The 15924-nt window shown below is 42.5% G+C and overlaps 1 protein-coding gene across 1 annotated transcript in view; it reads left to right on the plus strand.

Annotated features, from left to right (window-relative positions):
- The first annotated feature begins 5978 nt into the window (after nt 1–5978).
- The window catches only part of KLHL2 (kelch like family member 2), a 126289-nt gene continuing 116343 nt past the window's right edge, over nt 5979–15924 (plus strand). Inside the window, exon 1 of the mRNA XM_082838949.1 lies at nt 5979–6136. Coding sequence (XP_082695075.1) covers nt 6111–6136 — 26 coding nt within the window. The 5' untranslated portion in view covers nt 5979–6110. The remainder of the gene's footprint in view (nt 6137–15924) is intronic.

The following is a 15924-nucleotide window of genomic DNA, read 5'->3' on the forward strand; positions in this document are numbered from 1 at the left end:
CAATGAAGAATAGTTCTCATACATATGCAGCCTAGATTCAATCCTTTTCTTGGATTGGATTATTACCAAGATCTTAACAAGAAAAATGAAGAAATATGGATGCCTCAAGAATTGACTAACCACTTATATCCTGCATTAAACGTGCTCCTGTGCATCCAGAAGCTGATTTTTAGTACCAGATTAGGAATGAGAAAGGATTTCTTGGCAAAGTATCTTTACTTGCAAAAATAATTCCAAGACTTGGGCTGAGCTCAAATTTTAGGATTTATGTGGAAACTCAAGACTCACATTAGCATGTGATCAATTTGAACAAATAATACAAACTCCTAGAGGTTTGGTCTCAAAAGGTCTAGACTTTAAGAAGAATATTTTTCATCTTTCTCAGCCTGGTCCTTTATTAAAGCATTCCTTTGACAGTGTTATACAGAAATACCTCTATTAATGAAAAAGACACATTTCAACATCACACTTAGTTGTCAAAAATGTTATGATTGAAATAATGTAGAAGGCACTGGAATGCACTTTAGGAGGAAGGAGAATAGGGGATAGGGTATGAAGGTATTATTTGGCTAAAATAATAGCATGAAATAATACCAGTATTGCCCATTGTATTATAGTGTAATCCACTAATCATTCTAACTGATATTAGATAATTTCTAAGTTTGATTAGGGATGAAGAGAGGACAGTGGAGTCCTGCGGATGGTGAGGGTCAGAGGTGATAGATATATCAACACCATAAGGGAAAAAGTGAACACTGGGGGAAAGGAGAATGGCAAAAAACCCCTTATTTCACAATTTAGCTTAGGGTCCATGCTACTAACAGTCATCAGTGATGAACAAACAGAAACTGTGGGTAGAAGTGTGTGTGTGTGTGTGTGTGTGTGTGTGTGTGTGTGTGTGTGCGTAACCTGGGATGAATGACACCAAGCTCATAATGCTTTGCACAATTTATCAAGAACTTTTACTTGCTTTTTCTTCTCCTGGCATTGCTGACTGTGTAGATAGATGTTTAGTCCTAGATAATTCTATAATGAGGTATTACATCACCAGACTACATAAATAGATACCGTATAACTATATACAAGTAAAAATAGATTAAGTAAATTTCCTTTTGTTAAAAAAGCACAGAGAAATTGCTTACCTGATATACTGAAGTCTATTTGGGGATACTTCCAACAGATTTCCAATTGAAATTTGCACTAAACAATTTGCTTTCATCTTTCCAGGAACCTCCGATACAGGATAATGGGCAGCTGTGTTGTGCTGGATGTAAGGTTTGTATTTTAAAGTTTACAGAAACAAGGAAGCAACTTTTGTAGAGTAAACTGGACTCATAGAAATGAAGGATTCATTCAATTAAAGATTTTCTACAGGTCTGAAGCAGAAGACTCACATCACCGCATTTAACACCACAAAGCCTGTAATAAATACCTTCGTGTATTGACAAGTCCTTTTGCTAATTAGCAGTCTCACAAGAATACTCTGAAATGCTTCATAATATATTACATACACTAAGCTGCTTCCAAATCAAAAGAATAAAAGCAAAAACCCTGATTTAAAGTTAGAAAAGCAACTCAAGTAATGCATTTTAGACTAACTCTTTAGGATAGAAACTAAGGCTTTTTAGAAGGTCTCCACCTTCTTTAATATGATTTTGTTTTTTTCTTTTTTGCCACGCAGCTTGAGGGATCTTAGTTCCCTGACCAGGGATTGAAGCTGGTACTAATCACTGGACACCCAGGGAATTCCCTAATATCCCATTTTTGAATGAGTGATGCTTTTCATCCTTGCTACCTTTACACTGGATGGAATCACAAAACAGACTCTTTACCATTTTATATATTCTTTGGTGAAATTGTCTTTTCTTTACAGGAGCAATTCTCAGTTCCCAGATTCTTGCCATGTGATTTGTTTGTGCTTGCCATGTCATGTCATTAGTTCTACTGCACCATCTGATTTTGACTCAATCTAAGTAATTTTCTCTACCAGCTACTGTCACAGACTTGTTCCTCTGCATGGTTGCATCTTCTTTACCAGTGATGTATTCCAGCTACTTACCTTAGCTTTAGGTTATGGTTACTAATACAGCCAAGGAATTGTTCTATTTCAACAGTATAACAAATGAATGGACTTCTGTAATATCTCATCCCTCTTTGGGGGAGTGAAGAGCTCATCTAAAGAAGAATTGGTAGGTGGTCGGAGCTAATAACCTGAACAGGGAGTGGTCAAACACCTCAGCATGGCTAGTTAGTCCTTAGGCCAATGGGAATGGAGACAGGAAGTCCTTGGTGGCCTTGGGTAGCTACTCCTAATCTTTTACTTCAGAATATGGTGAAACTGACATACAAAGGAAGGCATATTAAAAGTTTCTTCCTCACAGATGGATTTGTGTTCATCCTATCAAGGTTTTTTGTTTATTTTTCTTGTGTTTGATGAGACAGGGTTAACTGTTGAGGCTATATCTGGCCAAGGACCAGTTTTGTGAAGTTACTTGGCCCACACAAAGATGAAAATGGAAACTCTCGCCTCATAAATTGCTACTGCTCTTAAGCAGGTCTGCCTATGTCTGAAAGCTAAAGGTCCCATCACCGTCTTTTCAGAAAACAACAAAGGTTCAGTGTAAATTAACATTTTCAAATTGCTTCAAGATTCACAGATGAGATGTTGAGCTGTGGACCTAGTTCTTCCTCTTCTCTGCATGGAGTGGGGTCAGGGCAGAGAATTGAATTAGGAACACGAACGTCTTCAAATCTACCTGGTGGCCACCACACTAGGATACCAGAGCTTGTGGGGCTGATATTTAACTCCTAGCAAGGTTGAGGGTAAAAAAGTACCCTTTCCCAGGCCTACAAATTTAGGGATGTGTGTGAAAAAGAAAAAGTTTGAGTAGACATTTAGCATGCTAGCTGAACTGGATTCCTTAAGAAGCAGAGAATTGTACCAGACAAAACTAATCCAGGGGAGGATGTGAAAGGGGCTATGGTTTGGAGTTGTGTGCCTATTGGTCAGATTGACATAGCCTCACTTTTCAGTATTCACTTGCACCTATAACACTATTTGGGGTGGGAAAACACAAAAGCATTAGAAGAATTTTATGTTTTTGTTTTGTTTTGTCCTGAAAGATCTCCTGAAATGGCTGATCGAACAGTCCTGCTCACTCTGCTTGCATGCAGAAGAAGGAGGTCAGGCCAAAGGATTGATAAAACTTAAGTTAGTGTGTATCTCTTGGGTTTAGCACTTAACCTCAATTCCTAGCTGAGTCAAGTATAACTGATGGTCATGGAAATATGCAGAAATAACGAAAGCAATGAACATTTATTAAGTGTTTCCCTTATACACTTAGTGCTATATGCTTTACTTTTTTTAATTTAATTTAATTTTTTTTTTGCGGTATGCAGGCCTCTCACTGCCGTGGCCTTCCCCGCCGCGGAGCACAGGCTCCGGATGCACAGCCCCAGCGGCCATGGCTCACAGGCCCAGCCGCTCCGCGGCATGTGGGATCCTCCCGGACCGGGGCACGAACCCTCATCCCCTACATCGGCAGGCAGACCCTCAACCACTGCGCCACCAGGGAAGCCCTAATTTTTAATTTTTAAATTTTATTTATTTTTGGCTGCATTGGGTCTTTGTTGCTGCCTGTGGGCTTTTTCTAGTTGAGGCGAACGAGGGGCGGGGGGGGGACTACTCTTCGCTGTGGTACACGGGCTTCTCATAGTGGTGGCTTCTCTTGTTGTGGAGCATGAGCTCTAGGGCGCGAGAGCTTCAGTAGTTGTGGCATGTGGGCTCAGTAGTTGTGGCTCGCAGGCTCTGGAGTGCAGGCTCAGTAGCTGTGGCGCACGGGTTTAGCTGCTCCGTGGCATGTGAGATCTTCCTAGGGATCGAACCCATGTCCCCTGCATCGGCAGGCAGATTCTTAACCACTGCATCACCAGGGAAGTCCGCTATGTTTTAAATAGAATATTTTATTTAATTCTTACAATGACCTTATAAAGTAAGAAGTTTTATTATGGATCTGAACAAAATCACCACTAACATTTGAGAAATAACTCAATCATGTATGCCCTCCTCATGGTGGGTCAATAATGCCAGGAGGTTATGGAAGGGTGAGTTCATGCTAAGCCTTACTAGATACAGCCCTTTCCTGGAACACGTCAGTAGGCTACCAAGACATTTCTCCTACTTCACTACTGCTCCCTTTTCTGTCTCCTTTGCTGAATCCTCCTTATCTTACTGTTTTAGTGTTGGAGTGCCCCAGGGCTCACTTCTTGGTCTCTTCTTTACTCTAGTTACATTATCTAGTTGATCTCAACCAGTCCTTAAATACCACCTGTATGCTGCCAACCCACACATTTATGTCCACCCCAGATACCTAACTGTCTACACCTATCTTCACATGGATGTTTATCAGACACCTCAGACGTAACCACGTCTAAATCAGAACTGGCAAATATGCTTCTTGCCCCACCAAATCTGTTTCTTCTCTATTTCCTCAATCTCAGTAAATGTCAACTCCACTCTCCCAAGAGCACAGACCAAAACCCTTGGGATCATCTTTCACTCTAGTCCTTCTCTTATATCTAATCTATCAGCAACTCTCGTCTGCTATATCTTCTCTCCAACACTCTGATCATCCCAGCCAGGTAACTCCTTGTTTGCTTTCTTGCTTCCCTACATCTATGGCTCATATAGCAACATAAAAATCAGTTTTTATTATGAACCTTTTAAAACATACACATAAATATACATAAATGACTACCCCCATGCACTCATCACTCAGCATCAAAAATTAACATTTTGTCCATCTTCTTTCTTCTATTCCCTACCCTCCTTTTTTTTGAGGAGGATTTTAAAACAAATCCCAGCAAAGTCATCCTTTTAATGATCAGATCACGTTGCTCACAACTTTTCATTGTTCCTCTTCTCAGTAAAAGCCAAAACCTTTTTGATGGCTTACCACACCTGTGTGATCTGTTACTATTCCCCGACACCAACTCTTCCAACTGTCCCCTGTCCTGACTCTGCTTCAGTTACCGCAGAGGTTCTTAACCCTCAGAGGGCACCAGCATCCTCTGGACGTCTTGTCACAGCACAGGCTGCTGGGCCTCACGCCCAGAACTTCTGATTGAGATCTGAAGTGGGCCTCGAGAATTTGCATTTCTAACAAGTTCCCAGATGCTACCGCAGCCCAGCGGCATACTTGGGGAACCATCAGCCACACTGTACTCTTCCCGCTTTCGATGGCCAGGAGTCTCTGCACTGCTCTCCCCTCTGCCCTGAGAACTCTGATTTACTCAAGATTCGCTTTCTTCCATCTCTTTTAAATGACATGTTTTGAGAGGCCTTCCTTGACTACCATTTAGCATCCTGTCTCCTCGCCTTGATTACTTGGTATTTTCACAGCAGGCAGGCATCGTCGTTTTTCTGTTTCCCTTGTCACGTCCTGATGGACAGGTGCGCGGGCACAGAGACCTGGTTTTGCTCTGCATTCCATCCCAGCGCCGAGACCTCGCCCAGCAGGTGCAACGAGCGGATCACAGCCTGAGCGGGGAGGCTCCAGTTCCTGCTTGGGACCCTGGACAGGCGTCATTCCTTCTTGCCTCAGTTTCACCATCCGTAGAGGAAGGATCGGCTACGCCCACCCCTCCCGCCTCCGTGGCCGCAGGCTGGGAAAGGACAGAGCGAGCGCGCCTGTGGAGCGGGACAGTCAGAGAACGCGGAGCGGAGGGACGCCGTGCTTTCCGGCGAGACCGCACCCTTACGTCTCCAGCTCCAGCGTCTGGGCCGGCGGACCCACCCCGTACTTCGCGGTTGCAGGAAGGGGCGGTGCGGGGCGGGGTCTCGAGGGCCCGTCACACCCGGAAGTGCCCGCCTGCAGTCCCGCCCCCAGCAGCGCCGGCAGGCTGAGCGAGCCAGCCGAGCGGGGCTGGCGGAGCTGGGCTACCTCGGGGGCGGGTGCGGGCGCGGCGCGGGTGTAGCGCGGGTGCGGGGCGGCGGGCGGGCGCCCGGGCGGATGGGACGCGGCGCGGCGGGCGGGCTGGGCAGGCGTCCGCAGCTGGAATGGTGCTGGCGGCGGCGGGTGCCCGCGAGCTGAAGCCTGAGAGGAGCCGCCATGGAGATGCCGCCGCGGCCTCCCGCGTGAGTGAGCTGACGGGCGGCGGGCGGGGCCGCTGCGGCCGGGCAGGGCCGGCGGCGGGCCGGGCGGCGGGCCGGGCGGCGGGCGGAACCCAGCCTGGCTGGCGGGCGGGGCGTCACCGCGCGGTGTGCGGGGAGGGTCCTCCGCCGGTGAGCGGGAGTCTCGGGAGGGCCGAGCATCCGCGGGATGGAGACACAGGATGCGCGCGAGGCCGTCGGAAAAGGAAGCTGCAAAGTACAGACGCCGGTGCCGAGAGCAATTCCACTCAGCTTGCCTGCTTCTCCGAATTCCTAGCAAAATTCTGTCCGAGGAGCTTGCACATCACTCGGAACGAGCCGAGCCGCGGCTGAACAGGGCATGTGACCTCTTTTACCTGGCACTGCAGAAAATCATATCCAGAAATCACAGCATCTTCTGTTTCTTTGGCACCCTGGGCGAATTAGTTAGTGTACGACCTATCAGGCACAGGTGTCTTTTTCCTTAGTACCCAAGTACAGTCAAGACCACCTGCGACAAAATTGTTTCCAGAAATAAGCTGAACAATTATGTGGGAGACATTGAAGATATTGCATTATTCAATACACGATTTTTTTTTTTTTAGCATTTTGTTAAAAGTGGACTATAAATCCCCTGGAATTTTGAACATTTCAATTTTGATTTGCTTTCTTTAGTTTAACCTTTATGAAGTAACAAGAGCCCTTTGAATCTGACTTTTCAAACCGCCAAAAAATCTCATTCTAAGAACCGTGTACCTTTTCATGACAGCTCATTCTTGGAGCTTTATTGTTTTTCACTTAGATTTGGCCAGATTCACTCCAGGGCAGTTGTATCACACCAGCCTCTTGTGGCTATTTGGCAGAATACCAGCCAAAATATAAATATTTGGCTTGGGCTGAAAATTTTTTTGATGTTGAGTCTTTTTAGGAGCGCTCATAGGATTCTGGCACTTTTAAAAAGTGTCTTACAGAAATTTTAGCTTGAGTGGAACAGGTCATGGAAATTTAAGGAGTACCTACGACTGTTGAATTGACCCTGCTGGGCTGGTAGGAATAAGAGCTCAGTTGCTTGGTGATGGCTGTCGCTTTGAAGACTTTGTCATCTGGTCATGTTCTTCAGCAGGTTCGGGAAGGCTCCTGAATCTCTAGGAAACGTGATGGTGGATTGTTAGCATCATGTGTGAGCACAGCATCAGCACATGAGTTCTGCCCAGGCTCAGAGGCACGCAAGGCAGGAAATGCTACTTGTCTATAGACAACACATAGTATCGAGGGTATCCCACATAGGATAATATTTGTCGTAAACCTGCCCCCTTTATATCAGTTCCCTGCAGTCCCTGTTTTGCTTCTGGAGCAGAGGGAGCTAAAGGAAAGAAAAGGGGGACCTTAGAATGCAGGTGAGAAAAGGGTGTGGAAAAGCAGGCTCTGGAGGGAGGGAGGAGAGATATTAAAAATCATTTAAATAGAGATAATTAAAATGAAATAAATGTGTGCATGCAAATATTGATAAACTGAATCTAAGACATCAGCTAATCAGAATTTTGGTGTTCAGCACAGTTCTTTGCTATTGAGACTTCATCAGTAGTGCTGGAACAATGAGAGGCTGAGATGTAATGGAAAGCCTGGATGCCAACAGGGATGAAAGAATAGTTAAAACCAAAACCCAAAAAACTCTGTTCAGCCATGGGTGGCTGAAGTTGGTGAGACTTTTGTTTCTGTTCATTTAATGGTAAATACAAATAGGTTTTGTTTTCATTTGGTCTATCTAGGAGTAGCCCTAATTCCAGAACTATAGTGTTTTTTTACCTTTCTGTGCATCAGAATAGTTTTTCTTTCCACCCCTTGACCTATTTGCCTCTACTCCCAATAATTTTTTTTCCTTCCACACTGAATCATGGGTGCTGGATTTGAGAAATGGCAGTTCTTGGGGAAGGAGCTTTGTCAGGCCTCACTGTGCTAAAGCTTAGCTAGGTCAGAGGCCAGTGCAAGTTATTGGGCGGGCTCAGCTTTTCATAAGGTTAGATTTTTAGCTTGAGCTTAAAGGCAAAGAAAGTTGTTTGAGGTGGGCTTAAAGTGCCTTGGATGATGTGGTGGAAGCAGGGACTCAGATCCTCTTTGCATAAATGTCTGTTTATTAATTCATTTCTTCTGCAAATGTTTGCATGCTAGTTTCTCCCTGGCACTGAGTGTGATACTTTTGCTTGCCCTTCTCTTTTAACAGCCAGTTTTGCATCCTTTTCAAATACCACCTTGCTCCCTTTCAGCCTGTTAGACATTGTCTTGGAGGGATGCAGGTGACTATTAGTCCAGGCTCCCTAGTTCCTTTAGATGGGCTTGTTGAGATTAGGTTTTTAAAATTTCTTCTGCTCTTTCTACTTCTTGCCTTCACGTTCTTCTCATCCTTTTTGATTCTCATGTTGATTGTCATGGGCTTTATATCTCTCTTATTTTTTGCATCCTTGAGTGTATGTGGCTTTTAGATTCTCCTGCATTTTTGGATCTGGGTGATATTAAGACCATGGGACATTTGCCTGACTGAACCTGGAAAGTGTTCAACTAAAATTATATGTAGGTTAGCAAAGGAGTTGTCTCAGGCAATAAACTGAGATGTGTGAAAGGAATTGTAAAGTGATCAGCCCTGACCTCAGGAATGTTTTATACATTCTAGCTTTTATAGTTATTTTTGTAAAGGATTTTCATAATTACTAAGTTGAAGGAAGACTGTGAGTATAGGACAGAGTGCATCCCTTTGACCTCACTGAAAAGTTTTCTTGGCCTTCATTTTCCTACTGGCCCTCTTTCACAAGTTGGCTTTCTCCCTGTAGGCCTTGCTTTCTTGCTTTTCCAAACACGCCTCAGATATACAGCCATGTCTTTTTTCAGTGAATTCCACATCACTGGAAGCTCTTGAGCGTTAGAGATGTTCAGCATAGGCAGACAAACATCTTGCTGACTGTATTCTGAGGGATTTAGGCAGCAGAAAATTAGTTGGATTAGAGCACAGATTCTCATATTTTTGGATTTCACTGACTGTAAAATTTAAAAAAAAATGAAGTCCAACATAGAATTGCTAAGTTTTTTGTTTAGCCAAGTTAAAAAAAAAAGATAAAATTATCAACTATCATCATCTTTTTGTAAAAGAAAGGACATTTTAGTGCCCCTCCCCCAATACAGGGAAGTACATAATCTCAGGCCAAAGGATAGTACTTAAATTGAGTACATTTAGTTTTATGAAAACTTACACATTGTCCTCATTTTGTCACAGATCAATAAAAAGTTCATTGAAACCTGATGTTTGCGATCCACTGGACCAGATGACCTTTAATGTTCATTCTAATTCTAAGATTTAATTACTATGAATTTGGAACCTTGGCATGGGTTACCCCAGTATGCATTTGTTTGCCTTTTATAACCCTTTGGAATGTATTCTTGTTTTTGTTTAACTAGTCCTAAGTATAAATTGGGCACCTCTCTGATCATAGGTGAATCTCCTTAATGATAGACAAAGACGTTTAAAATATTCAGGAACGATAATGGCCCACATGGTGATGTTGAAAAGAAGACGTGTGCATCAACATGTGTTGAAGTGTCATATATAAGGAAAATTTTGAGGTGCATTTGGGAACTTGAGAAGTGGATTCTGAAAATAGGTAGCATTTATGTAGTAGTCTCTGATTCTGGGAAATCACTCCTCCCCCTCCCACCAAATAGTCCTAAACCTCTTGTTTCTAATTTACATTTTCTTATGCACATAGTAGGCATCAGTAAATATTAGTAAGTGTGCTTTTGTGAAGGTGATTGTACATCTACTCAGCTGTGGTTGTTACGGAACTACACAAAGAGTGTTTATGAAAGCAAGTGAAATTCTTTCTTAACATCAGGTGGAAAGTTCTTTCAAGGTGATACAGAGAATGGAAATTGCCTTTCAGATGCTTTTCTATAGAATTTTACCAAATTCCAGATGTATTTACTGTTTACAATGAGAGAGTTCAGGTTTTTTATTCATATTTATTGGGTGCCTTCGGTGACCAGGCTTTGGGAATATCTCAGAAAACAAAACGAAGTCCCTTTTCCTCATGGTTGAAACTGACAGTAAACAAATACATGATACAGTTACTGTAGTGGGTGGGTCTGTGTACTTTGTGTTGTGTGCTTTTCTGTCTCGAATTTCAGGCTATGGGCATCTGCTAAAGTATTTTTTGACCAGTTCTTTTCACTGATCCTGCCTTGAAAAACAGGCCCTTGCTTGCCATGACACTACTTTTTCTTGGTTTCCTGCTCTAGTTTTTAGGTTGTTAAAGGTGATTTACTTTATTTATTTTATTACTTTATCTCATTTAATCTTGTCAACAACCTACCTTATGAAGTGTAGTTCTCTTATTATTATTAGTTTTCAGAGGTTAAGTTACATTCCCAAGCTTATCAAGTAGAGGAGAAACTGGGACTCTAATCTCTCTCTGTTGATTGCTTTTTTGGCTTACATGGCTTCTGTTCGTTGGCAGTAGCTGTTTCTCCCAGCTGCAGGCCTTGGCCAATTCTTCTTTTCAGTCGACTATTAATCACTAAGTTGTGGCTTCATCTATCTTAAGCCTGGGCTCTAGATCTGTGCCTCAGTTTTGAATTTTGAGCTTCTTACGGAACATCTACCCTTAGCTCATACATCAGATTCAACATGTCTAAAACTGAGTTTTCATAATATTTGTTCTCAAACTGACTTCCCTTTATAACATCTCCACTTAGTGGAATAATCATTCTTCTGGTCCTGGATATACAAAGCCTTGTAATGTTCTTTGATTTCTCTTTCTTTCGTCATCCTCCACATTTTATCAGCTCCCAGGAACTGTACAGTGTTGGTTTCAAGTGTCCATTCTGATTGCTGATACTCTGATGATACTCAAGGTTTCATCCCTTGATACCTGGATTATTTCTCCTGTTGAACTCTTAGGTGTTCTCTCATCACCTTTCAGTCCACCTATTGTTTTTACCCCTCACCCCTTACCCCTGCAACATTGAGTCAAGTCAAACACTTAACAAAACCATATATCTCAGCCAGGAAGTCTCAGCCCTCCATCATTTTGGCCTTATCTTATATGTTCAAAATCATTATGTGCCTTAACCTCCCAAGGTAAACTATACCTTCTCACAAGCCAGGAGTCTCCAGCCTTTTCCTATCCTGTCCTCAACTAAAACAACTTAGAATTCCTCCAAGGCCCAGTTGGAGCCCCATCCCCTTCACAAAGTCTTCCTTGTATACATCAACTCATTCTAGCTCCTCTTTGCAATTCCTATACTATTTATAATTGGTAGCACATAATCTTGCACTTGTGTACGGACTTTGTGCCATTCCCTGGTGGTTTCTGAAGTGCCTCCTTAGTTGGCTGGTAACTGGAGAAGGTTTCTGTGTTAGCATCCTAATCCCTCACCCTGCTTAGTATAGGGCAGCAATGGGCTAGGCAGTGCTTACCTACTTGATTTATTAACAGTGGTGGTGGTCTGGAGTATTGCCAATAACTTTCAATTTAGTGTTGCAATTAAAAATGAAGAAGGCCAAGAAAATCCATAAAAATGTATCTCCATGTTCAGTTTAGCTCCTAACTCCATTTTTCTTCTTAACTGTGTTTACATTCACATAGTATTTAGTGCTTATACAGCTCCTGAGGCAAGTAGGTGAGGTGTCACTATCTTTGACTTTCATATTACATTTCCTATTAGATCTGTGGAATAACAAAAACCTTATTTTATAAGTACACAGTCTGAAGCCCAGAGAGGCTAAGGGACTAATCCAAGTTCACTTGGTTAGTATCTGCAGGCTAGGACTGCAGTTCATTTCTTCCAGCTGATTTTGCTCCTCTTCCAGTGCCTTTTCATTAAATGCTGGGAAATGTAGCCCAGTCAACTGAATATGCCAAGTCATAGTGCTGCCCCCTTACCAGCCAAGTGATGGTAATAGGAAAAGTGACAAAAGAAAGTTCAGAAATGAGAGTGATAAAAGACATGGAAATGTTTGAAATGGATCATCAACCTTCTCCTCCCTATTTTAGCACCTCACAGATATCCCACTCTGACAATGCTGTGTTAATTGTTTATAACATATGCTTTAAAATAAGACTGATCTTGCATAAGACATGCTTTTACCCTGGTTGCTTTCCTGGTAGTAGTCACTATCAGGGACAAAAAGTGCCAGGTTGTCCTCTGTTTGTCACGTAGGTTAGAGGGAGCGGGGTTGAACTGAAGCAGAGCATTTTACAGCTCTGTTGTTCTAGCATCAGAGAGCTTCGTCACCTCTGCACCTCAGAGTCCCAGCTACCTCCTCCTGCCGGTGTTTCTCTCGAAGGCCACATCCTGGTCCTGGGGGAGGACAGGGCGAAGGCCCCCCTCCATCCTCCGGAAGGTTCATCACTCCGCTTTAAGTGCTAAGCTGTTTTAGTAAAATTGAGCATGGCCAGCTTTTCTAGGCTTTTCCTTTCCAACTCTGGGAAATTGGAAACATAACTTTTAGCAATACATGTACTATACTAATGTATTCAGTGGCATTGTTATGATGTTGTCTGTATGGTGTTCTGTGACTGGATAGGAGTTTTTTTATCTCACAAGATGCTTCATACTCAGTTCTAAAGTTCTGTGTACTGAAGGTCTAATTCAAGTTCTTACATGTCTGTAGGGCAGACATTAACATTATTTGGTAATATGACCATATGTTCATTGATTACGGTTAGTCTGCTGGGTCTGTACCTGATAAAAGTGTAAATTCCAAGCAGCTGAAAAAAATTTGCAGAGCAGGTCTTTTTGCATGTAGCTAATTGCAAAGACTGAAAGCACAACTCTACCACAAACCAAAATGTTTCCAGTGGAGAAAGCCTCCCACTTTTACAACCTCTAAGTAATAAGGTGGTTATTTGGGTGAGGTGAAGGATGTGAGTGTATTTTGTTAGGAAACTGTAGAGTGGCACAACAAGTATTAAAGTATGAGTTATGGTTGAATCTCTACTTCTTATATCCTGGACTTGTTATGGGAGCAATGTTCTTATGATAATCAGCTTCCAAATGCAAGTTTAGCTCGGAAGACAGCAGAGAAAATAGAAGAGATATAAAGTAATGGAGAACTTCATAGCAGTATAACATGGATGGTGACTTTGAAAACATCAGCTGCTGACGTGAACTTGGCAGAAATTTATAAGTAATGGTGGGTGACTCATTGCAAGCAGGGGAGTCTTGCAGCTTTTGAGGTGTACAGGCAAAGGGGAGAGTAGAGATGGTGGCCACCCAGAGGCTGAGTATTTGTCGTGAATGTGAAAATGTCTGGTCCCCTGTTAAATTTTTCAGCTGCATCATTCACATGACTTACAGCATTATTTCCACCAGAAAACCTTGAAAACATAAACAACCTCTATTTCCTAAAGTGTTCGTTCTTTATCTGAGATGATTGTCCTGTGGTGGGAGGTAAGTGGGTGGTGGGGCATATTACATCACCTTCTTTTTAAAAAAATCATACATAGCTGTCTTTTCCCCCTACTCGTCGAGATGCTGTCATTCTGGTATGCCTAGACCTGTAAAAAGGGCTTGCCTGAATCTTCACATGAAGAGGGATGGTTATGGGTAGTTTAGAAAAATTGCTTGGGTCATGTGGTCCTTCTGTCCCCTCCATTGGAAATCACTATTCCAGAGCAAATAATATGCATCTAAAGAAACTATGTTATTTCTAAGATGTTCTCAAAATTTTTGCAGGAGGTTTAAACCTTTGGTTGGTTATGGAATCTTGACTGTTGGAAGGAGACAGCCCTTATTAGAGTCTTTGCCTCCTCTCTTGAGAATTCAGTTATTGGCAGTAGTGTGTTCTTAGGCAGAGTTAGAAAGTTACCCGGTCTGAGAAGCCATCCTTACCTACAGCTGGGAATTTGTAGAAGAGTCAGTCGTGGAAGGAAGGCTTTTGGATTATCTGTTAGCAGTGTTCTGGGATCCAAACCCTTGAACCCTCAATTATTGTAGAATATGTGTTGTAACAACAGGCTGTTGGGTAGTGTTAACACTGGTTATGGGATGTAGAGTTGGGGGAAAGACTTAAAAGTGAAAGAACCTTGAAAAAGTATCTCCTCCAGATAGTTTAAAGAAGACGGTTCTCATAGTGAGGAACTTTCCTGGAAAAGGCTAGCCCTTCGCTTCACAAGGGAAGCAGGGAGGTGTAACTGTACTTATGGTGTAACTTAAAAGATAAACCTTTCCCTCCCACTTGGTTGCTTTCTAGTGGATGTTCATCTTCCACATCTGTAATTTTGGACATGATGTATCATTTTCTGTTACTCAGTTCTGCTTCTGAAGGAGAGACCATCTGACACAAAACCATATAGGAATTAGAAAATTGTGGAAAGGACTTCAGTGTTGAAAATGAAGTCTGTGGCAGGGTGCTGCATTTGTAAGGGGCTCTCAGTACAGAGAACACTTAAAAGAATGCGGTGTTATTTCTTATTTATTTCTTTAAGCCTTCGAATGGAATCTTTTCTTTGCAGAGTTTCTGGAGTATTAGAGAAGTGGGAGCTAAAAATATTTAGCTTTAAGAAAGAAAGCAGCAATATAAACATTGGTTGTTGTATGGTATCTGTCTTAAAGTTAATTCTTTAATGCAGGAAGTTTTAATTCCCAATTTCTTAAGCAAATATGAACACTCTTGACTCTTAATGATATTCTTTGTAGGGCAGAGTTGCTTTCGTTTCCATTCTGAGCATTGAAAGGCCTTCTATGATAGTTTTGCCAGTCCTCGATACTATATTTTCCCTCTGTTGTAAAGTTAAGTAATTAAATTTGAAGCAGATATAAATATCATTAACTTGCTACATATGTGGATATTCGGTGTTACCTGGTCAGAAAGTTTGTGTAGGTTGCATATATCTACATAATTTCCCCTTTTCCTACTGTTTTCTTAATGAAAAGGCGGTGGAAATGGCATTATGAGAATATGTCTTATACTAAAAAGTGTGTCCCCACTTCCCTCTGCCAGATCTGGATGTTCTTTCTTTCTTGGCTTCTAGCTCTTTTTCTTAGGCCGGGTGTAACATCCCTCTATGCATGTGCACGTGCGCACGCGGCCACAAGGAGTAGAGTGCACTGTCCCATTCTCCCACTCCAGCCGTGGACTCACCCACTGGAGGCAGCAATGGCACTAATTCGTTTGTAAGGTCCCTTTAGAAACTCAGTTGGTGGGGTAGCAGCTCTGATGTCCACTTCTAGTGGGTGAGCCCTCAAAGGATCAGGTATCCCTCAATAAGTGTTGATTCTGGGGGAGGGGGAACGAACAAGGATAACTTCTGTGGTTAATGCTGGCTTATCTTAATGTTCAAGTACCCGAGTTTCATGGCTTCATGTACTACATTTCTGTCTCCAGCTAGATTTTTTTCTCTCAAATTCTAGACTCCTGTAATCATCTGTCAATTTGAGAACATCTTCACTTGGAAGTCTGATATCTTAAAACCAACATGTGTAAAAACTGAGCCCTTGATCTTCCAACTTCCAGACTGATTCTATCTGCAGCCTCCTCCATTCAGTTAATGGAAAGTCAATGCTTCTAGCTACTCAGGCTAAAAAACTTGGAGTTATTCAGACTTCACTGACATGGCACGTGCCTTCTGTCAACAGATCTTGTTAGCACTCCTTTAAAATATATCCAGAACTCAGACACTTCTCATCACTGCTCCTGCCTCCACTGCTGCTACGCTGTTCTGAGCCAGTGTCATCTCCTCCTGCATTACCCTTCTCAGTAGCTTCCCTCTTTTCATCGTTGACCCATAGAGACTATTCTCAAC

Source organism: Leucopleurus acutus (assembly GCF_964270905.1).
Source record: "Leucopleurus acutus genome assembly, chromosome: 4".
NCBI lineage: Eukaryota > Metazoa > Chordata > Mammalia > Artiodactyla > Delphinidae > Leucopleurus > Leucopleurus acutus.